The 22,426-nt window shown below is 35.0% G+C and overlaps 1 protein-coding gene across 7 annotated transcripts in view; it reads left to right on the plus strand.

The window, feature by feature from the left end:
• The window catches only part of GRK4 (G protein-coupled receptor kinase 4), a 43,631-nt gene that overhangs the window by 15,253 nt on the left and 5,952 nt on the right, over nucleotides 1-22,426 (plus strand). For 2 of the 7 annotated variants that reach the window (XM_030009063.1, XM_041123538.1), the window contains 12 exons: nucleotides 2,713-2,790; nucleotides 3,983-4,083; nucleotides 5,106-5,198; nucleotides 6,562-6,625; nucleotides 7,398-7,538; nucleotides 10,301-10,491; nucleotides 15,453-15,490; nucleotides 17,330-17,419; nucleotides 17,979-18,187; nucleotides 19,010-19,147; nucleotides 19,807-19,944; nucleotides 22,153-22,275. In XM_030009063.1, coding sequence (XP_029864923.1) covers nucleotides 2,713-2,790; nucleotides 3,983-4,083; nucleotides 5,106-5,198; nucleotides 6,562-6,625; nucleotides 7,398-7,538; nucleotides 10,301-10,491; nucleotides 15,453-15,490; nucleotides 17,330-17,419; nucleotides 17,979-18,187; nucleotides 19,010-19,147; nucleotides 19,807-19,944; nucleotides 22,153-22,275 — 1,404 coding nt within the window. The other 5 variants (XM_030009072.1, XM_041123526.1, XM_041123529.1 and 2 more) reach the window with 5 other exon arrangements.

The following is a 22,426-nucleotide window of genomic DNA, read 5'->3' on the forward strand; positions in this document are numbered from 1 at the left end:
ATGTAAAACAGAGCCTTTAGTGAGAATTGCACAGTGGGGAGACCACTGAGAATTGTGGATGTACACTTAATGGTTACAACTTCTGTACACATTTTTAATCCTTGAAAACTTAGCTAATGAGTAGCAGAATCTTTGGCAGCACAAAGGAGAAAAAAATCTTAAGCGTGACTGTAAAGAAGGCGTAACTTTTCTCCACAGACATAATTTTTCAGGTGAAATTGTCACTGGGAAGTAGCTGTGTTTTACACTAACTGAAAACTTTGAATTGCTTTGAAATACGCAACCTATAATGTTATGTGGATTGCAACACTTCTGTGAATTATTGAAGACTGTCATAGTTGAGATAATCTGATGTAAGGGATGATTTCACAATTTACTTTTTTTTATTTTTTAACTTCCAAAAAATCATGGTGAAGAAGTATTCTTGGGAATCACTGAAACAGAAGTCTTTTAAGAGCTAAGATAATCTCTAATCGGTGACTCTCATGATCTGAAAGCTAGCATGCTGTCTTGATCAAGGAAGTGGGATAAAATACCTACTATCTCTTACAGATGGTTCCTGACTTAGTCTGATTCCCTTTTCTGGACTGGACTTCAGCAAGCTTGTTCAAGCTTTTTTTTGGAGGGAGGCGGGGTGGGGAGTGGGGTTGAGGGTCTTTTTGTTGGTTTTGTTTGTAAGGCAGTAATGTGAAGGGAGAGGCTTAGGTTGTGGGGATTTTACCTTAGGTTTTGCCAATTTTTAATTTTTTTTTATTTTAAATAAATTTTAGACTTAATCTTTCTGAAAATAAACTTTCTGGCATAAAATGGCATAGTATTAAGAGCCTTGCATCTCTATTAAAAGAGTTTTCTGACTCTCTTCTATGGAGTAATGTGATTTCAGCAACGTGATTATTTCAGGAGGCCAAAATGGCAAAACCAAGGTAGTACAACGCTATGTTGTCTACCTGTACTGAATACTAAGACTGGTAAGCTTTAACTCTTGAGAATGTGTGACCTTAAAGTATGGCATCAGCTTGGCTTTACAGAAAGAAGAATTATGAAATAATTGAATAAAAGTGACAGAAATTGAAGTGAGGAATTACAGTTATCCAATCATCTAGTGACTCATTTCACTAGCTGGGGACAAGGTTACTCAAGTATGAAAACGAATGGGTGACAGCTCAAACTTCCCTCTTAAGCTCTGTGAGTAACACAAATTAGTTGACAAGGCTGTCTCTTAAACTTCCTTTTCAATTACGGTATCTGCTTAAAACTGTATGCCTAACTGTATTAAATTAGTGACTACTTTGGCATAACTGAAAATGTTAGAGGTGATAAGTGCACTGCTGTGGTTGATTAACCTTTCAGACCTGCTCAGGTTGTTTGGTAGTTGCAGAAGAATTCCTTACCATTAGACTGTTGTGGAATTAAAGTAGCAAAACCAATGGCTTGCAATTGTTAATGGATTTGAGTACTGTGCTGAAGTGGTTCAGCAGAAAAAGATGTTGATGACTTAGTAGTGACTCAGTGTGGGTTAGTTGCAATTGATTGCAGAACTGGAGTTCAGGAATTCTGTTATTTCCAGTATTGTGTGTGTGTTGGGTTCTTGAACTGTCATTTTTCAGTGTGCTAGTTTTCTTTATAAAGGTACATAACTTCTCTTCTGATTAGATCAATCACTTGGAATTTCCTGAGGTTCTTAATGATTATTGTCCCAATACACCAAACTTGTTTTGTATGATACAGTCCTCCATTCTGGAGGTCTGCCGTATATTCTTTGTTCCTAGGTGCACGCATTTACATTCTGAGATATGAAATAAGCTTTGATTGAGTTGGCCCAGCTTACGAAGTGAATACTGGTTGCTATTTGAGATAGCTCTTTTCTAATTCAACTTTCCCCAGATTCTGTGTTATCTTTAAATGTTGTAACTTCTGATGTCTGCTTTTAGATTATTGCTTAAAATTATTAATAGTAAGTAGTCCTTGGAGTTTTTCCAATACTAGTATCTGTTTGATGGTTTGGTTTCTTTTTTCTGTAAATAGCTACCTCTGAAGCTCTACTAAGCTGCCGGTTGTTTGTCTGCAAAAAGCACTGTATTGCACAATCGTCTTTTTTCTGCATCACAGTACCATATATTACTAAGTCAAAAACCATGAAATTTTTCATGTACTCAGTTTTACTTTCTCAAAGAATGAAGTAGGGTTTGGTTTAGATCTCACTTATTTCCAGTTAACATGACCTTGTAGAAAGTAGTGGGTTTATCCCTTGTAGTAAGTAGAAAAAAAGTAGTTTTACCCAAGACTGTAGTAAAGAAAAATACATGAAAAAAAAAAAAATACAGTGAAAAAAGGCTGATTATTGTACTCTTAATTATTTCCCATCTGGATCATTCTGTCCTACAATACTACCTAAATACTGTTTCATTGTAATTGATCTAATTTAACCTCTAGGATGCAGTTTCTGTAATTGTATTTAGACTAACTGTTATTTTTCGTATGTTTTCCAAAAGTTAAATACCATGTGGGGTTTTTTTCTGAAGACTGTTCTTCATACATGTTTCACTGTGTAGCCTAAAAATCTTTAAATAGATTTTGAACAGTGAGAGCCTGCAGTTCCTTTTATATTAGGAGTATTGTGTTATTCATGATAAAATTTACCTAGCATCATGTAAAAAACTGTAGTGCCAAACTGCTCTGAACATAATTTAATTTTCAATTCCATTCCTCTAGGCAGAATATGAGGTATCTTCAGATGAAAAGCGTATAGACTGTGGCCTGAAAGTTTTAGAGACGTACTTCACTAATGGGGTAAATATATTATATTGCAAAATATTGTCTCAAGTGTTTTGTAAATGTCAGATAAATAGAGATCTAAGTGGTTGCATTTTTTTAGTAAACTGACTTTCAAACTTCATTAGTCCCATTTTTGTCTTTCTGGAAGGTATACTGCCTCTAAAATTGTGAAGCTCTTATCAACTTGAGCAGAAACCTTGACTAATCTCTGCTTTTAAGACTACTACCATTACGATTTATTCTCCTATGTTTTCTAATTCAAATACTGGTCTCAAGTAAAGATATATTTTTAAACAAAGTCATTTATCATCTAAAGAGAACTTATTAACAAATTAACTCAGAGTTTTTTTTAGTCTGAAGATATGAGAATGAGGAATTCTTGAAATTTTCAGGCTTCTTTCAGACTCCTGTGTGGCCTTGGTTGGTTTGCTGTAAGTTTGCAGAATTGCTGCAGGTTTTCACAAAGCGAAATGCTGTTTTGGCTTGGTTTGGTTTGGTTTGTTCTAGAGCATTCTGTTTCTCTGTATTTTGCATGGAGATCATTAATAGCTGATCTTTTGAATATATTAGAACTCACTGATTGATTTTTAAGAGTCTGTTCTTTGGTATCCAGTAGAAGCTTTTCTGTGGATATATAATTAGACGTTTGCTTTCTATGAATAGATGCTCCTTCTGCTTCTCTTACTTGGGTCATCCTAGAAGACTTTACTCCAAATGAAGGTCTTGCAGATGCCTAAAAAGCAGATAGACTCCAAGTTTGCCACATGTCTTCTGATAATTGGGGACTACCATAAGTCACATGCGGTTTTTGCAAAAAACGGATTTCTTTGGGCTGGTTTGAAACAGTTCCCCAGCTTTTGTATGTGTTTCTTTCCCCGTCCTTCCATCCTGCTAAGCCAAATAGAGAACTTGCTTTTGTGGTGATAGACTTCTGGAGAGAAAAAGAAATTTGATTTATTGCCAAGTTTGTTTCCTCAGATACTGCAATAGTAAATAACTGTAATAGCTTTTGATGCATTTGTATGTAATAGGGAACAAATAAAAATTTTGCCTGAATATGACTTTCATGGTTTTCTTTTCAGCCAAACCATTCCTTTCCTTTTCCTGTATTAGAAGATTTCATTTTACTTTTAATACAGAACTTTTACTCATTCTATCAATTTACAAAATTGCTTTCATTGTTGCCTTTTTGTTTAATTATGTAAAGTCTGCAGCACACCTGCCAGAAATACCTCAGGAAACAGTAAATGAATGTAAAGCAAGACTCGAAAAGAACCCTTCTAAGGATCTTTTCATGGACTGTACTAGGTAAGTTAAAAATGCACAGTGCTAAGTTTGAGGATCACAAGGGAAATTTGTGTGTTTCTGAGAGAAATGAAAGGTGAAGCTATTACACCCAGGAGTATTTGGTCTCTCAAATAAGTGTAGGTAAGAAACAGAACAGATTTATTAAAGGACTAGGTTTCCTTCAGATGTGATTTAGATGTTTGACTTTTGCAGAGCTTTTTCTTTAATGCTATTTTTGCATAAAATCACACTATTATCTCCTGCTAAGTGTTCTGTAAGTTAGAATAGTATTTCTCTTTATTGTATTCTTACCTTTTGAGTGACTTCTCTTCCATGATGAATATACTCAGAAAAATATGAAGTTATAAACTGGAGCTTGAAAGGTTTCTGAACAATGTTACACAATTTATGGTTCTTGAAAATGGGTTGAACAGAGGCCAACAGTTATATTCCATTAAGATGGCTAATTAGAGGATCGATTAACACAGTGATAGTTAACACAACCAAATACAACTTGGTTTTGCTCTGAAGTCATGAAGCGATATTTCACACAGCAGCAGCAGGAAGGCTTTTCTTGGAGGGACGGTACATGTTTACCAGTGTTGCATGTCTTTCTAAAGCCTTCATGTTTCTAATATTACTGGTTCTTCAAGACATGCTTGATCCTGTCTGAAGGATTACAACACGTTTTGTCACTGCTTGGGTCATCTCCCTGGCAACAAAAATAAGCATACTTTATAACAACCTGAGATTATAAGATTGAAAGGGATATGTGGGAACACCTAGTAAAACATGTCTCAAATGGAGGATTTGTCGTGTAGGTCATCCCCTTTCCTCTGTCCAATAAATATATGAATACAGTTTGAATGACTTGTTTTCCTTCCCCCCAAACCCCCTTGGTGTGTTTAGTTGTAAGAGCACAGTGACAATGTTTTTCTGCCTACAGCTTCATTGATATGTTGAAGTATATTTTAATAGATTGATAACACCTCCTGCTTCATAATTTTTTCAGTATAAGATTGATTTTATTTTCCTGTTGCTAGAATTGTTCATGAATACCTAAGCAGAAGACCTTTTGAAGCTTACCAAGAAAGTGTGTATTTTTCCCGTTTTTTACAGTGGAAATGGCTGGAAAAGTAAGTTTATTTATAATGTTTGCATTACAATTTTGCTTTGCTTTGTGGCCATTCTGCTTCTTGTGCTAGAAATATTGTAGAGCCCTAATGAGTGACACTGCCTGTCTAAGAAATTATGATCTGAAAGGCAAGATGTAAAGGATGATGTTGATGGGACAGTGAGAGCGCCAATACTCCCAATGGAAGTCCAGTAGTCTTTAAGTGATAAATTTGTATTAGGTAAATACAAATTTATTATCATATGGATATATGTCTGGCTGTCAAGTGTGCAGTGGGATACCAGTCTTCCTTGAGAGGAAGTTTCAAACTTGGTCTAATTAGTGGTTAATAAGCAGATTAATCTAGTTTTATAACCCAGTGGGTGATTGGATAACTAATCAGTTTTTCAGGGTGGTACAGACACAGATCTAGTAATTACAAGACAGCAAGATTTGTATATATCAGAATCTAGTTTGGGCTTTTAAATCAATACTAAGTGAGTGTCCAGACTTTTTCAGAAGGCTGAAATTGGTACAAATTTATTCTAATTCAGCACTGCTGGGTATCATGATCACATATTGAAACATTAAGGTGCTTGACCATTAATTTTATGGTAAATTCCAATTATCCAGTGTCTTTATTTGACTGAATTAGTAGCAAAAGCCAGGAAGAGAACTAGGGAAGTTACTCAAACAATTAAACCAAAGGAACCTCCATTTGTTGTCCTGAGAACAAAGATGCATTAACAATGAATGCACTTTTAAAACAAAACAAAAAAAACCCCACCACCATGAAACAGCCCTGCTCTGATACATGTTTAGGAATGTTTTAGCATAGAATGGCTGACACTTTTACTGCCTCCAGTTATTTGTTCTTCTTCCACTACATCAATACCTTAACAATTTGGCTCTTGAACTGCTGTTGCATACTGCAACTCTTTCTTTTTTGGAAAACCTAAACAGCAAAGCAAAATCAGAAATGGTTTACCTTTTAAATGCTGCATAGTGAGCATGATCTCATTGAAACGCAGCCTACATGTCAGCATACTGCAACTAAGGGAGACAACTGGAGGTGATAAATTGACTGTTGATGAGAACAGATAAAGCTCTAACCATAAACAGCATAAGGCCTAATTGATCAGCTTTTCTTCCAGCTATTGTGAATGTCTGATGACCACATGAGGGAGCCAATGATTCTAATCAGAGCACCCCTTTCATATGAAATTCAGCTTATTATAATACTGTCTTCATGAGGTCAAGGCAACTGTTGTTCAGTAAGATGTCATAGAACAGGAAGGAGAAAATTAAGACAGACCTCAGTGTGGGGAGAGGATTACTAACTCTTGTAATTCCTGTTGCAGTAATTGTTTCTTTCTGTTAATCAGGCAACCAGTAACCAAACACACATTTAGGCATTACCGAGTACTAGGCAAAGGTGGATTTGGAGAGGTGAGTACAGAATTATCTTTCTGCAAGGCAGTCCTTGAGAGAAAAAAAAAAAAAAAGGTTAATACAGAGGAGAAGCAGTTTTTTAACTCTTGACTCTAACAATCTACATTTGACACATCGCCTGGCAAACTGTCATTAGTCCAAACTGTTTTCCTTTGATGTGTTAGTTTCAGTATTGTAGGTCATGCACAAAGCTGGAGAAAACTTCTACTGACTGATAACAGTTGCTTCTGTTTAGAAATTTCATTTGGCAATGAGAATGTAGTTTCTACTTAATAATTATGTAGGATATTCAGGAACCTAATAGGAAAATCTATAGATTTTATTAATTCTGTTTATAATTCATTGGGCTTTTTTTCCCCTTACATGTTTTAACCAGAGCCCTATATTGAAGGGGAAGGAGGGTTACTAAATTATCATTATCTTTTTCCTGCTTGATTATGGTGTGGATATTTGTCCTCTGTCCTGCTTGCCTAGACATACTGTTACCACAGCTAGGTGTTTCGCCAACACAAGACCCAGTTTTACTGAACTATTCAACCCCAACAAAAATGCGTTTGCTCCTGTATAATCGCTTTTTCTACTTGTTACAGCTTTTGTGACCCTTCAGAGTTGTTTCATGGGTGAAATATCTGTATTGATTCTTACAAATCTTCATTTTCTGAGAGCATTCAAGAGTTCAAGAAAATAAAATAAAATTTTATCTTCTTTTAATAAAAAATTATTCTAAAAAAACCCCTAGCATCTTTGACACACCTTCTTTCTTTTCTAGGTGTGTGCCTGTCAAGTACGGGCAACAGGAAAAATGTATGCTTGTAAAAAGCTAGAAAAAAAGAGAATAAAAAAGAGGAAAGGAGAATCAATGGCTCTAAATGAGAAAAGAATTCTAGAAAAAGTGAATAGTAGGTTTGTAGTAAGTATCTACTTCTGATCTTATTCTTAAAAGTTTGTCTTGCTTTGTTTGCTTCATTTCAGTCTCTTTCAGGAACTTGTGGGCACAAGACATTTTTTAATTGATTTAGAGAATGCATGACTGCTGAGAGAAATGATTGATATAATAAGAAGTATGTTTTGGTTTTGTGTGTGATTGTGAGTAGCTCTGTGCAGAGGACTTTTTTTATCCAATATTAAATTGATTTTAGTCTGCCCGCTTTTATTTCTCACTTAAAATCACAACTTTAGGTTGTGTTTCAGCATGCTGATGCCACTGAATCTTTGTCCTCTGTTTAAAGGTGACTAGATTATTCTGTAGTGCTCCGACTTGAATAATCACTTAAATTCTATTTCTGCTGCAGCCTATGACTGAGTATGTTTGTCTATGTTTAATAGAGGATAATTCCATATACTTTATTCCATCCTATTTTTTCCTTCTCTGTTTCTCTTCTCTGTCTCTTCTTCCAGTGCATTGCTCTCTGTTTTCTTCTCTTACCACCTTCTTCCCTCCCATACACCTATTTTCTTATAATTAATGCTGATTTCTAATTTCATTTTTGGAGGTCATTCATAAAGGCACTTACAAAGGGGTGACTTCATGAGAGTGTCCCATTTAATTGCCATTAGAAGTTGCATATCCTGCATTTCTGTGACTTTTAATAGTAGAGTTTTTATATCCTTAGGTATTTTCATGGTATTCATTACTCTGTTGCTTATACATTTCAAGATAAACATTAAATTTGACTAGTATATCTATTCAGGTTAGTTATATTGCTTTTCTGTGTACTAAGTCTTAAAGAGGTATCTTGGATGTGAAACAATTAATATAACTTTTTAATAGAAATTCCACAGAATGAAAATCTTAGTCTTAATACTTTAACCTGATGCTATCACATAAATTATGGTCTGTTAGTAGCTCTAATTACTAAGCAGTGAAATAACTTAGAATGATCAAACTTATACCAAGTAAACTTTCCCCCAGGTAATGTTTATTTTTTCATTGAATTGTTGTCACTTAAGTGTTAATTTTAAATGCATTTTGCCTTGTTTTTAAATCCATTTACTGATGAACTTTGTATTGCAGTTCAGAGAGGATTTTAAAGTACCTGTGTTAGAGGATAGTAGAAGTTATTTATAAATAAATATATATATGTATGTATGTATAAAATATGTATGCATGTATTTTCTGATAAGCTTTGTGTATTAAAAAACCCCTGTAGAGTACTGCCAGCTAAAAGAAAAATTAAGAACCTGCTGGTCAGATACTTTAATGTATTTTAAACGATTATAAATAATGTTTTTGTATAAATATGCTAATGTTGTTTTCTCACAAGGCTCATGGGCTTGAATTGATTGAAATTGAATCCAGAAATTACCTGAATTGATCCAGAAATTACTAGTTGTGGAGATACATGAGATAAGAGTGAAATTTATATTTTTGAGTAATATTTTTTCAACATATGTAAATACTATAATTCAATAATTGATCAAAGTTGAATTTGAAAACACTTTATAGGATTGAGTATAAGCTATTTTCCTCTTGCCAGCCAAAGCTTTTCTGAGGCAATAGAGATCTAGACCTAGGATCTGCAGTAATACTGGGTTGGAAGTGGGTAGATAATTTGTCATGCCTGTGTCACAAGTCAAGTCATTAATAGCTGGACATGTCAGTTTAAAACCACCAAATAGTAACCCTTGCCCTGAGTAGCTGATTTATATATTTATTTCATTTTATTATTTACTATTGGATTTATGCTTCTGAAGGAAGAGTTTGGACTTATTACCGAATTATGACCTTTATGTATTTGTACTGCCTTTAAAAATACATTTATTGGAGTCAAAAAAATCCTACTGATTTTTACTTAGCTTACTTACCTAATGTAAGCTAAGTATATGTTTAAATCCCATTGCTTTTAACACAAGTTAGTTAATCTCTGTAGTTAATTTTGAAGATCCTGCCAGATGATCATCGGCATACCATAGCTTTTTCTATTGAAACTGAGTTTGTAATTTAAACAACATATGTTGAATTTTGCAGTATACTACAATTGTTTTAAAATTGGGTTTTTCTGAATTCACAAGTCTACTTTAAATGCGCTTTAAAAACATTTACCTAAAACCTGAAGAAAAAAAAAGTGGTGTTCTTCCATCCCTATCAGCGCTGCATTCCAGATACAGTGAGAAGAAGAAAGACGATAAAGAGCTGTACTAAGTCTTTACTGTTGGCAAGTTCTAAGCCAGGGAAATATGCAGTTAATTGGGGGGGGGGGGGGGGGCAGGAAGGAATAGAAACTACACATTTGATCTTAAATAACTTTTTTAGTTTCTCTAATGTAGGGCAACTTTGAGTTTTGTAGAAGTTCAGGAAGGTGGTTTGACAATGCATAATTCCTGAATGAAATAAAGTATATGTGCATGTTATCTTTACAAAGAGTAATACAGATAATGTGCAGCTGAGGGCCATCATCAATAAATGTATTGTCTGGATGGAGCTCTATGGTATCTAAACAGAGATATGTCACTAAACTTTTATACGGTGATGTAGGGTTTGTGTATGCATGCAAATTGGAATACCTTTGTGTCTTCAAGTACTCAACAGGAGTGATTCTCTACTTGACTATTGTGTTCTTTTTTGTTTTAAAAAAGGATTCATATGTTGCTTGTATTGGAAAAAAGAGCTGTGAATTGTATTGGGGTTTATGAATGAATAATGGTTGTCTTCTCTTCCTGCCCCATTTTTAGGTTAGTTTATCCTACACGTATGAGACGAAAGATGCCCTGTGTTTAGTATTAACCATAATGAATGGAGGGGATTTGAAGTTTCACATATATAACATGGGAAATCCTGGCTTTGATGAAGAAAGGGCTATTTTCTATGCTGCAGAACTGTGCTGTGGCCTAGAGGATTTGCAGAAGGAGAGAATTGTTTACAGGTGAGTGTCACCTACAGTCACTCGTACCTTGAATTTTCCATGTCTGTTCAGCATTGAATGTATTAATTGTTTTCTACTAAAACAAGTTTATACTTCAACTTCATAGTAAAAGAATCAAAAAATTGTTTAGTTGTCCTTCTCACAGCATGTCCTTCAGAATAACTGATCTTATTTGTGTTCTTACTATTAATTTAGGTTTAGATACTTGCTACATTTGAAAACATTATAAAGTTGATTCAAGGTTTGTTTGTAAAATGAAAGTAAATTATGATTTACAAAGCAAATTCATTAGTAATTCAAATAAATAAAGTTTTAGGAACATGGGGTTTGTATTTCTGCCCACTCTAAAGCAGGAGTTCACAGAAGTCCCTTGCTGCATTGCTTTTTACGCCCAAGTGGGTAAAAAGTCAGTTATAATCCGTATGGCCCTCTTCTGTTTTTATTTCAGGTTCCTCCAATAAACACTTTATTGCTTTTGAATTAATGAAACTATCAGAAGCCTCATGCATTATTGTAATTGAGATTGTATGGTCTTACTGCTCTTTTCTGTCTCTGTACATACATCATTTAATCCCTGGCATGCATTAATATCACAGAAAAAGCAAAACAAACTTAGTGGTGGACCAAGAACACTTTATATTACTGGTGTATAACACCAAGTACCACTTGTTTTCAAAGAAGATTTAAAGTATAATCCTGCGTAACTTCAATATGATGAGTCTTAGTCTTTTCCCTCCCCAATACAGAAGACTAACATACACACAAAAGAAAGTGGCAGAACTACAGAGTAAATCAGGCTTATGCTGGTTGTTGTATGTGGTTCCCTAAAGAATTTGGCCAATCTTGCAATGTTATGCAGTGTGTTTTGGCATGCATGTAGGAGGAAAGCAAGGATGAATGTTTTGATCAGCTACAAGTAGGTCATTTCACATTGTCCAAGTGAAAACAAAACTGATTGTTTAAAAAACAAAACAACAACAAAAAACCCCAAACGAAACAAAAACAACTAAAAACCCCACAGCCCTTGTGTTTAAGCCCAGCTTGTTAGCTATTTGCTTGTAAGAAGACCTTCAAACACATATGTCAAATCCTAGTGTTCTCTGTCTGCAATTCCGCATCTTGGAGTGGTTGTGGTTTCTTCTGGAGCAGTCTTGGTGTCTAGATCTCTGCCCTGTTTTGTGCTATTACATAATCAGTTTCCAATTATTAAGAATTTGTATGGCCTTATATTTATGAGCAAGGAAAAAACTAGTTTCACAACCAACTCTGAGTAAAATTGCCTGTTAATTAAAAGAATGGGAATTATTTTCAGTCTTCTGTTCATAACAAAATGAAGGACCAAGAGACAGTTACCTGTACATGTGTTAGTAACTGAATAATTTGTATGCTTGGGAAAAAAAGAAGGGCTTAAATTTAATCATAATACCTGAAGGTGTTATTTAAACAATTCAGTATAGGACATGCTAAGGGAGTTCCTGCTCAGTATGTAAACAGATGAAAAAAGACTCTAATTATACCATGTCAGCTCAACTATGCTTTAGTACTAAAACTAGAAAATGTTTGGATAATTTTACGCTCTTTGTAGAATCACTTTCAGCCCTGCACTTTTTAATATCGAATGACTAACTTTTTGTAAAACAAAGTCTTGTTTCTTCTCTTTTGCTAATGGTAGGTTTGTTCCTGATGGTCTTGATTTGTTTTTTCCATATGTATTTCTTTTTATATCATGCATTTAGGAGCATAATTGTAAATTTTACAGTTTTAAAGTCTAGAAGCCAAAACAGGTGGTCATGGAAGTTTTCAGAATGTCACCAATTACAATGATAGGTTACATGATCAAAATTCTCCATCAGGCATCTTAATGGAAATGCATTTAAGCAGCAATACAGTGATTATATATGATTAGTGAAACAGAAAGCTTGGGAAAATTTCCCATAATTATTTTATTCTCACCAAAGAAGTTATGCTGGCAAACTCCAGTCTTAATGTTGGCGGGGGGGAGGGGAGAATATAATGAAGCACGTTTTAATTGATTCAATGATTTATTTTTCCAAATTATTGTAACAAGTATTTTTCATTCTCCAGGGCAAGAAAATACAGAAGGAATGTTTTTCTTATTTTGCTGTCATTTTGAAAGCATTTAATACTGGTAGGACCACTGAATTTCTGAAATTGGAGCTAGTTCTTTTTCTTGTTGTCATATTGCAAGATCTATTAGTGCATTTGTTTTCCAGCTTTAAAGGAGGAGTTTTAAACTGTCTTTTTAGACAAATACCTTAAATTGTTAAAGTGGACTTTAATTCTGTAACTTACTGTTATAAAATATTTTCTTGAGAATGTGTTTTTGTGGCTATCCATCTGTATATTCACAGTAAAGTGTACTGCAAAGGCAGTGGAAGAAGGGAAATTCAGAACTTCTGAAAATAGAAATTCTCGGTGCAGAGGGCTGTCAGTAGATAGCAGTAAAATCAGTTCATCTTGGCAGTTTGTTCAGTTCTAGTTCTACAGTTTTAATGTCAGTCATGTTAAAATTTATTATAAATTTATTACATTTGGGACACGTTGCCATCAGTAGCAAAATGCCTCATAAAGTGGAAAAACTAGGCCTAACTTTCCTCTCCATTAACACCAATTTTTATGGTGTGTTTCATGTGTCTTTATACCAATTATTACTGAATTTCAAGCAGTGACATTGGTACTGTCTAGGACCCTGGAGTCAGTTGTGCCATTTTGTTAGTGGGGTTCCCACTGGCTTAAGAGAACAGGTGCAGAGCTGGAAGGAGGGCCCCGCGCTGCCCTATGATAGCAACTGAGCCAGTTTGCTTGTTCAACGGGAGCTTGTGAAACTAGCTGTAACTTGCCATATGTTGCTGACGTTAGAAAAATAAGCAGACAGGAACAGGCAGCAGAGGAGCTATTCATCCATCTGCTACATAAAAAGTCTGATAATACTTAAGAGCAAAGTCAGGATTTGCATAAGACAGAGTGGGGAACAAGTGCCTGCTTTCCAAAATGACTTAATTGCTGGAGTTTTCCTGCAGGAGTTACCAGACTTCTCAAGGATGGTAGTGTTTTTTATCAGATAAGCTGCTTGAATACCTAGTTTTCCTCACAAACTCATGTAGGTGCCCATAGAATGTGTCTGGACGGTCAAAGATCAGACTCAAAGACCTGTTGAAGCTGTAGTGGATAAACCCAAGTAGCTCCTTGCCTGCCTCATGCCTGTGCCCAGAGTAGACATCTTTACAGTGAAATCCCCTAAGGATTTTTATCCAGAAATTTTCTCTGAAGAAAGGCTGGTATAAGCTATAGAACAAATAGACTTGGAGATGGAACTCTTTAAACTTGTTTACTTGAGTTAACCTGAGCATATAATATGTGCTTTAAAGTAGATTTGTTTCTACCTAAAGTTTGAGCTGAATTTTCTTTTGCTTTTTTGATACTGATGGGGGGGGTTTTGTGTTTTGTTTTTTTTACTTTGATATCTTCTGATTTCTCTGGTATTGTAATCTCATATCTAACATCAAATGTTTAACATTATGGGGACTATCTAGACTTAAAAGTGTTAGAAGCAAAGTGTCTTGCTGAATTCCTTATACAGTTAATATCATGAAATAATGAAACTTTAACATGAATACACATACTTCAGAGCACCAATTTATCAATATTTGGGAAAAAAAAGCATGCAGATTTCTTGGTGAACAAGTGTCTGTGTGTATATTTCTCTCTCATTTTGAATGTAAATTCTAAAGTCATTCTTCCTAAAATTGCTTCTTTTACGTTATTCAGTCTTTTCTGCTTGTATATGAATAACTGTTCTTGTCACAACTGTACATATACCCATATATGTATAGATTGTTTTTAATAATCTATTCCAATAATAACTGAATCTTTGGCCAAGTACTGATTTTTGCTTGTCTACTTCTGGCTTTACAGTATTTATGGTGGAATAAATCTAAGAGACTGTATTGCAATCCACATGTTTCTGATGCATATCACAATTATATATATATATATATAAAAATATACATGATATCTTTTAAACATATAGTCCATGCATATATATATTTTATATATATATAAATATGTATGTTCTCAGTAGAATCTGCTAGAGGATAAATCCTAGAAGTAACCTCTGAACAGCTTCTGGTTCAGCTTCAGTGACTCCCCAACTTTTCCTGGGTGGGGGGAAATCCAAATATCCCATTGAGTTTCTTCTTTTGTTCTTAAAGTAAAAATGTACAAGAAGATGCCTATAAAACGCAGAACTGCAACACTGAATTAATTGCCCTTTTACTATTTCCTGAGTCTTTCTAGCATTTAATAGCCAAAAAATGTTTCATGTGAAACTTTGATGTTTACAGAAAAGTAGTAGACACTCTTAGAAAGTTGATTGCAAAGAATCCTAACTACATATGAAGTGTCTAGTAAGCTTTAGAAGCTGAATGTCCAAATTAAAGGAATGGAGTTTGAATGGATGATATTAAGCCTGTACTTAGTCTTGGGAATATTACTCTGTTGATTTTCTGACACCCTGGGGTGGAATATAGCAAGGGGTCAGCATCAAACTGCAGCAAGCACTGGTGTGTTTTACCATTGTGGAGTTGTATTCTCAGGAGAAATGTCTTTCACTTATGAGCACAAATTTGGGTCTAAGTTGGTGGTTCTTCATATCTGGATTTTAGTGTTGTGTAGAGAAAGATCCTCAACCGTGAAATATGAATTGCTGTTGTTAATATAAATGAATTAGAGAGTTGGGAAAAAATGGATCTTGAGTTCTATGGTTAAACTATTTGTAATATAGGTCCTCAACTTCACAACTTTTTTTTGTATATAGGTGGAAACTGGAAAAATTGCTTTAATCAGAAACGAAGAAGTCTTACATTGCCTCTGTTGCACTTGATGATGGCTAATAATTTTGCCTTTGTATAATTCACATTTCTATTCTGTTTAATTTTTAGAGACCTGAAGCCTGAGAATATACTCCTTGATGACTGTGGTAAGTAAAAATAAATTTAATTTTGAAATCAGGAATTACAAATCTAATTGATACTGTGCCAGAAACCAAAGGGATTTCTTCATGATAAAAGGGACCTGGCTGACAAATGTTAGCTTTAACTAGTAAAGAAAAAAACTGTCCTTGCTTTTTAGAAAGTAGGGGAAAATACTGGGTCTCTGGGGGATGACAATGATGATGTTTGAGGGGTCAATTTCCCACCTTAAAATGGCTACTTTTCCCCTTTTGCTCCCCCTTCTCCCCACTACCCTTGATTTAAGATGGCTAAAACTTTTATATGGCTTTGTTCTCTGTTTGTCTTTTCTTCAACTGTGGAAACATGATTTGTTAGAAGTGGGGCCAGAATTTTACTTGGCAAACTATAATGTTTAAGCAATAAAGGAGAAAAGAAATCTGAAGCGTCTCTGTTTGTTTTAACATTTCAACTAAAACAGGTCTGATGGTCACTGATGCATATGTGGCTGGAAGGAATCAAGGAAGTACAAACAATATGAAGAAATGTTTGTAGTTTTTTGTTTTTCAAAAGCCAACTTAATTTTCTTTGATGACTTTGTATGAAATTTATCAGAATCTTTTGAATTCACTGTGGAACATGTGCAGCAATTCTTTCTAAGCTGTGGATGAATATTACCAGTTTGTTCTTGTAATTGCTGAGTATTTTAGTTAAGGAAAAACTGGTTTTGAAGTCATTAGCACAGTATTTTTTTTTAAAAAGTCAACATGTTCTGACTGAAAATTTCTAAAAAGGTGATGCTTGGGAGAAGTCACTTTCCAAGAGCTAAAGCTTTGCTAGACATCAAATGCATTCTTTAATTTTTCTCTCCAGCAATGTCTTGCAAAAGCTGAAGCCTTCTTTGAGGAAAAATATAGCCTTGCAGGACTGCACTAGAATGCATTCTCTCTGCCAGGGATATTCTGATCATGTTCCAGAGAGCAGAGGGGACTAATTAGAAAATCACTTCAGGAGCTCAGATCCTGCACTTAAAAAGGGGTTCATCAGATGTCAGGGAAAAGAAGAGCATCTGAATGTATTTAAAATAGCATTTGCTGCTCGAGAGCATTTAGTTATTTCCACCCAGTATATAGAATGTCACTTGACTTTCTCTACTCTCTCTTCCAACCCCTTGATTATCTATCACATGTAAACAAGAAATTAATATGCTATTAACTAACATTGACACTGTAGAGCTTTTTGAATGACAGAGGGCACAAAGGGCACTCAGGCATTGGAATGGGCTACCCACAGGTGATGCAGTGTCCACTCTTGGAGGCTTTCTAGAGAAGAATTTAAAAAAACCTTGGAACACTTTGGGAAAGTAGGGTACTTTGTTAGAGGAAAACCTGGTGTCTCAGTACAGGCAACAGTTTCCCCATATTTGGAATAAATGGAATAAATTCTCATGTTTTGTTAGGAAGTCAGGAAGCGAAGTGTTTGTGGCAGGAATACAGAATGGAAAAATGCAAGTGTCTGATGCATAGGTACAGAATTTTAAATGAGCAGTCATCATTTGTATTTGTCCTACAGTAGCAGCCTATGCCAAAGCTAGGAATTAGAGTACTTAACAGCAAATTTTTTTGTATGACCTTCAGGAAATCAGTTAGATCTGTGCCTCTCTTCCTTTAAGTATTTAAGGAAGAGTTGAATAATGATCAATCACTCCCTTCTAGCTAAGTTAAATAAACTTAGTGCTATGAGTATATGAATGTTTTGATGTTTTGGGGTGTTTTTTTTGATGAGGTATGCTACAGAAGTTTTTTGTTTTAAAAGTGATGATACTTCATTATTTGCTGACTATGCATAATTTATTTTAACATAAATAGGACATATCAGAATTTCAGATCTTGGATTAGCTGTGCAGATTCCAGAAGGAGAAACGGTCCGAGGACGGGTTGGAACTGTTGGTTACATGGGTACGTAAAGTATCCTTTGCTAGTTACGGTTTACCAGAAAACTTGCTTCTGTGAATATATGAATGACTTGTCCGAAGAACTATATTGGGCCTGGATTAGTTAGTTACTAGACATTTTATGGGAAGAAAGGTTACAATATGTGGTGGTAGATGTTAGTAGTCAATTATAAACCCACTGATAAACTTGAAAACTTAACTCTGGAAATTCTACCTTTAGGTAGAACTTTAAGAAAGCACCTAATTTTTTTTCTGAGGTTCAAAGAGATTTAAGGTCACAGGTAAGCAGATGAATTACTATGACAACGCATTTCTTTCCTTGCTTTGGAAAAAATTCATTCTTAGTTTGTAAACAATACTGCTCTTAAGTGTTAAAGAACTTAAGTGCTTCTCTTGGATATAAACAGAATCCGCGCTGTAGAAATGAACGTTTCTTCAAGGCACAGAGGAGATACGCAAAGATCTCTGCACAGAGCCAAAAGAGTACCTGAGAGTTTTTCCAATATTTAATTAGTCAATTTAAAGTGAATTGTCATGGGGGTTTCTTTGTTTTTGTTTCGTAGCTCCAGAAGTGCTCAAAAACGAAAAGTATACATTCAGCCCGGATTGGTGGGGTCTTGGGTGCTTGATTTATGAAATGATTGAAGGACAGTCTCCATTCAGGAAGCATAAGGAAAGGGTCAAACGGGATGAGATTGACCGGAGAGTAAAGGAAGACCAGGAAACGTATTCAGACAAGTTCTCAGAGGAGGCAAAATCCATCTGCAGGATGGTGGGTGAAGAGACATAGAGGTTTGAAAATTAAATTTCTAATCCTTTTTAAGAGATCAACTACTTTATTTTAACATCTTCTGTTGAAAATTTTTCAAAGCTGGAGTTTTTAAATCCTGCTTTGGTTCAATTGAAAGTTTGTGATTGTCCATGAATTGTTCAATTACAAACTTTGAGAACTCAGAACTTTTTTTCAAGACGAAGGAAGGCTGCATAAATTGATTTTTTCATCATGTGAATGAAAAGGTCCAGTACTCCTTGGACCACATGTAATCGTAGATGGAGTACAATAGCATGCTCAACTTTAATACTGTGTGGGGAGAAATGGCAGAGCAGTATACTAGTTTCCTTGCCTAAAAGAGTCTGTATGAGACAGCAGTTTTTTTTTTATCTTGCATGTTCTTAAATTTAATAAGAGGCACATCTGTACAGAAAGATTCAAAAGTTTTCTTTACTAGTTTATGTAATATATGTGCATTACTTAAGCGCATTGGAAAAAAATGTAAGTCTTTATTTCCTGAAAGTAAAGTCTACTGCAAAGTCTGTACTGTAAAATCTATTCAGCATGGCATCAATTAAAATATTTTCATATACATTTGGGTAAAATCTTCAAATGGTCTGCTTTGAGGGATTCTTTTGTCTACTGAAAATCATCTTGCTCCCAGAATGTTGTAGTTTGGATTTCCAGTTCATTTTGATACCATGATAAATTTCATCTAATAAAAGGCCAAGTAACAAAATAAACTTTTTTTTTTTTATTTTTTTTTTATTTAAACTGTGGGATTATATCACTGGATCAGCCTTTTTTTCCACATCTTTGCAGTTACTTGCTAAAAATCCAGGGGAACGACTCGGTTGCACTGAAGATGGAGCTGCTATTGTAAAGCAACATCCTATTTTCAAGAATATTAACTTCAAGAGGCTGGAAGCTAACATGTTAGAACCTCCATTCTTGCCAGATGTAAGTAGGTGAGACAGATTTGATTAGTATCTAAAAAGGCAAGAACTGTCATAATTCTATGTCAGCAGTCATAGCAACCAAAAGCAGCACATATGTGAATTCCACAGAATCCTTGAAAGTTAGTTAAATTGGCAGGAGAATGCCATTGTAGCTATCGATAGCTAGTTGTTTTGTGGCATTTCATCTGAGATTGCAAAACAATTTACAATAGTGGTATTGCTCTAGGGAGCTTTGTAGCTGATTTCTTAGCCCTAAAACTCTACTTCCGTAGCTCAGATGCTGAACAAATGAAGATTAACTTTGAAGAAATTACTCTGGAGTTGAAAGGAGAGTGACAGAAGATGAGTGAATTCTGACAACCATTAAGAAATCCAGAGAAGTTGCATGCTGTTTCTGGTTTTGATATTTCTTTTCTGTTACTTGCAGGATGGATGGAATGGCTTAGGTTCCTTATGAAGACAGCCTTTTAAGTGTTTGCATTTCTGTTTTGTAGTATAGAGTAATTTGGTGATCAGCAATGTGAAATAAAAAATTGCAGACATTTCACTCCCCCTTTGCTCATCTAGAAAGGAGAGGAAAAAAAAAAAAACCAAAACAAAAACCCCATGAAAAACCAAAACCCTAAACCTTAATGAAGCAATCTTGTATTTGTACTGCAGCCACGCGCCGTATATTGTAAAGATGTCCTGGACATAGAGCAGTTCTCAACAGTAAAAGGAGTGAACCTGGATACTACAGATGATGACTTCTATTCCAAATTTGTTACAGGTTGTGTCTCAATCCCTTGGCAAAACGAGGTATTGTATATTTCATAAAAGATTATTTTCTTTAGCACAGCAATATAGAAGATTTAATAAGGGATATAATTTATAGTATTAACTTTCTCTGTGAGAAGTAAAGAAGTTTCTGCTTTAGACTTCTTTGCTGAGACACTTCAGAAAAAAGGTTTTCCCAAAACATAAACACCTTGCTAAAAATTGGGATCTATGGTAGATTTGCATAAATAGAATCTGGCATCTTTGTGTCATAGATACAGCATACAGAACAGTATTTAGCGTCAGCATGACCACATTTTCCTTGTTCTTCTATCACATTCAATATCGCTGTTCATAGGAGAGGGATAGAATGCTATTCAAAGTATACAAAAGCAAATAGGCACAATGCAAGCTGTTTGTGTATCATGCTTTTATATCAATAGAGTATCCAAGTGACATAGCAATACAGAACTGCAGACTCACCTTTTCTAAGGTTTCAAAACAAATGGTTCAATATTGGTTGAGTCAGACTTTCTCTTAAAGCTTTTTCATCTGCCTAGTGAATGTGTATTCTAGTATTCTGCATAGAATACTAGAATTTTGCTACCTCTGCGTGCAGCTCTGTCTGTATTTAGGAAATTCAAATCTTCTTTATTATTTCGGGAAGAGCACTCAGTAACAATTATTTAAAATTGTAGTTCTTGTAATGAATGCCTTCCCCCTATTATAAGATGTTCATAACTTTCTGAAATTAGTATTGTCTTGAATTCTACTAGTGTAGTTTCTTTCCCAGTATGAGTTTTTTTTATTTTATTTAGAGCTTGAACACAAAAGATGAGCAATTTCTGAACAACTCAAATAAAAAAAGTACATTCCCTTTTGTTTCCTTTTTGCCTTTTTTTTTTTTTGCGTTACATTAAGAAGGAGATTTGGAAGGTGTCATTTGACATAGGAAGTCTTCACTAAGAAGCAACAAACCTTAGGCTGTTGGAGAAATAAATATTACCTATGCTATGTTGTAATTCTGAACTTCAGAATATGATCTAGTCATTAAGAAATGCACTGCAGTTTAGTAACTCTAACCCCACATAGAGGGATGAAGTTGAAAGCAGTTGTGGAATTCTGGTGATGGTAATTCATTCTGTTCAAGGAATAACTATGCAGACTTCATTTTACATTTGTGCTTTTATTTTCTTTTAATTCATGTTACTGAGCTTTCCCTCAAATCTTTGCTCTCAGTCTCTTAAGAATTCCTCCTCCCCTCCCATAATTTACCTTACATCATGGTTTACAACAAAAGCAGACCACATTTCTTCTTATTCCTCTTTATGCCCTCTCTCCCTCTACAAGGTGTACTCATTTGGTTGCATGCCCATTGTGATAGATGTTTATCAGTGGCACTCACCAATAAATGCCAACTACATGTGGGCATTAGCCACTCACCCCCTTCTGATCATGCCTGTTTGTTACATTTTGGCATTTACTCTTTCTGCTGTCCTTTCTGCACCCAGTAATTGTGGGTTTAATTCTTTTGTTTTCTGTGTACACAAACACAGATTATTTCAAAATCCCTTGCTTCTCTCCAGAGACCAGTCTTCATTATATCTTTTTTTTTCATGAAGTATTACCATCTCTGTCTCATTGCCTTATTGCTAATTATGGTATACGTTAGTTGTGTTTTGATAAATGGTTGCCGAAAACACCAAAATGATGTTTAAATTACTGTGGTCCAACATCAGCTGCTTTTTCCCCAAGAATGCAATTCGTCCACTTTGTAAAAAGTATCCCCCCAATGCTATGCAGGTACTAGTATTCTGCATAGAATAATCATTTCTCCTACTCAATGTCATGTTTATTAATTAAGTTCAGTACAGGTTATAGAGATACTATATTTGTTAGGCTGGACTGCTTTGAAATGAGCAGAATAGATGAAACGAAAATCAGTTTCTGGTTCTAAAATCTTCTGCTTATTGCTTCATGGGCAGAAGAAATGCCTTACCAAAGCAAGGGAGAATTTGAGAACTTACCCGCATGATAGTGCTCCCATTGCCGTTCTTCAGTTCGCTGGGTGCACAAGGAGAGTTAATGTAGACTCTCTGCCTTCCTTCATGGAGCTCTCTGAGTGGTGTAGTTTGGCTGATGAATTTTGTAAGTTAGGAGTACCCAGCCAGAGTAAATAGACAGATAATAAATGGAACTTGTTTCAGAGGCTTGTATGGATATTTCATTTATATTTCATATGTTTCAAAGATGATTGAAACAGGATGCTTTGAAGATATCAATGCCTATGAAACTGATGGTACTGTGTCACCAGACAGAGAGAGGTCTCCTAAACCAAAGAGAGGCTTCTTTCACAGACTTTTTAGTGGAGAGGTAAGGGTATTTCTTTTCTTTCATAAGAAAATTACCAGTAAGACCTTAACATCCATTCAATTTTTTTATATTATTTTGTGATAGGAAAAACAAGTTGTTCGCTGAATACTGAAACTAATGAAATCTGGTTTATTATGGTTTTGCTGCTGCT

Source organism: Aquila chrysaetos, chromosome 1 (genome assembly GCF_900496995.4).
Source record: "Aquila chrysaetos chrysaetos chromosome 1, bAquChr1.4, whole genome shotgun sequence".
NCBI classification, from domain to species: domain Eukaryota; kingdom Metazoa; phylum Chordata; class Aves; order Accipitriformes; family Accipitridae; genus Aquila; species Aquila chrysaetos.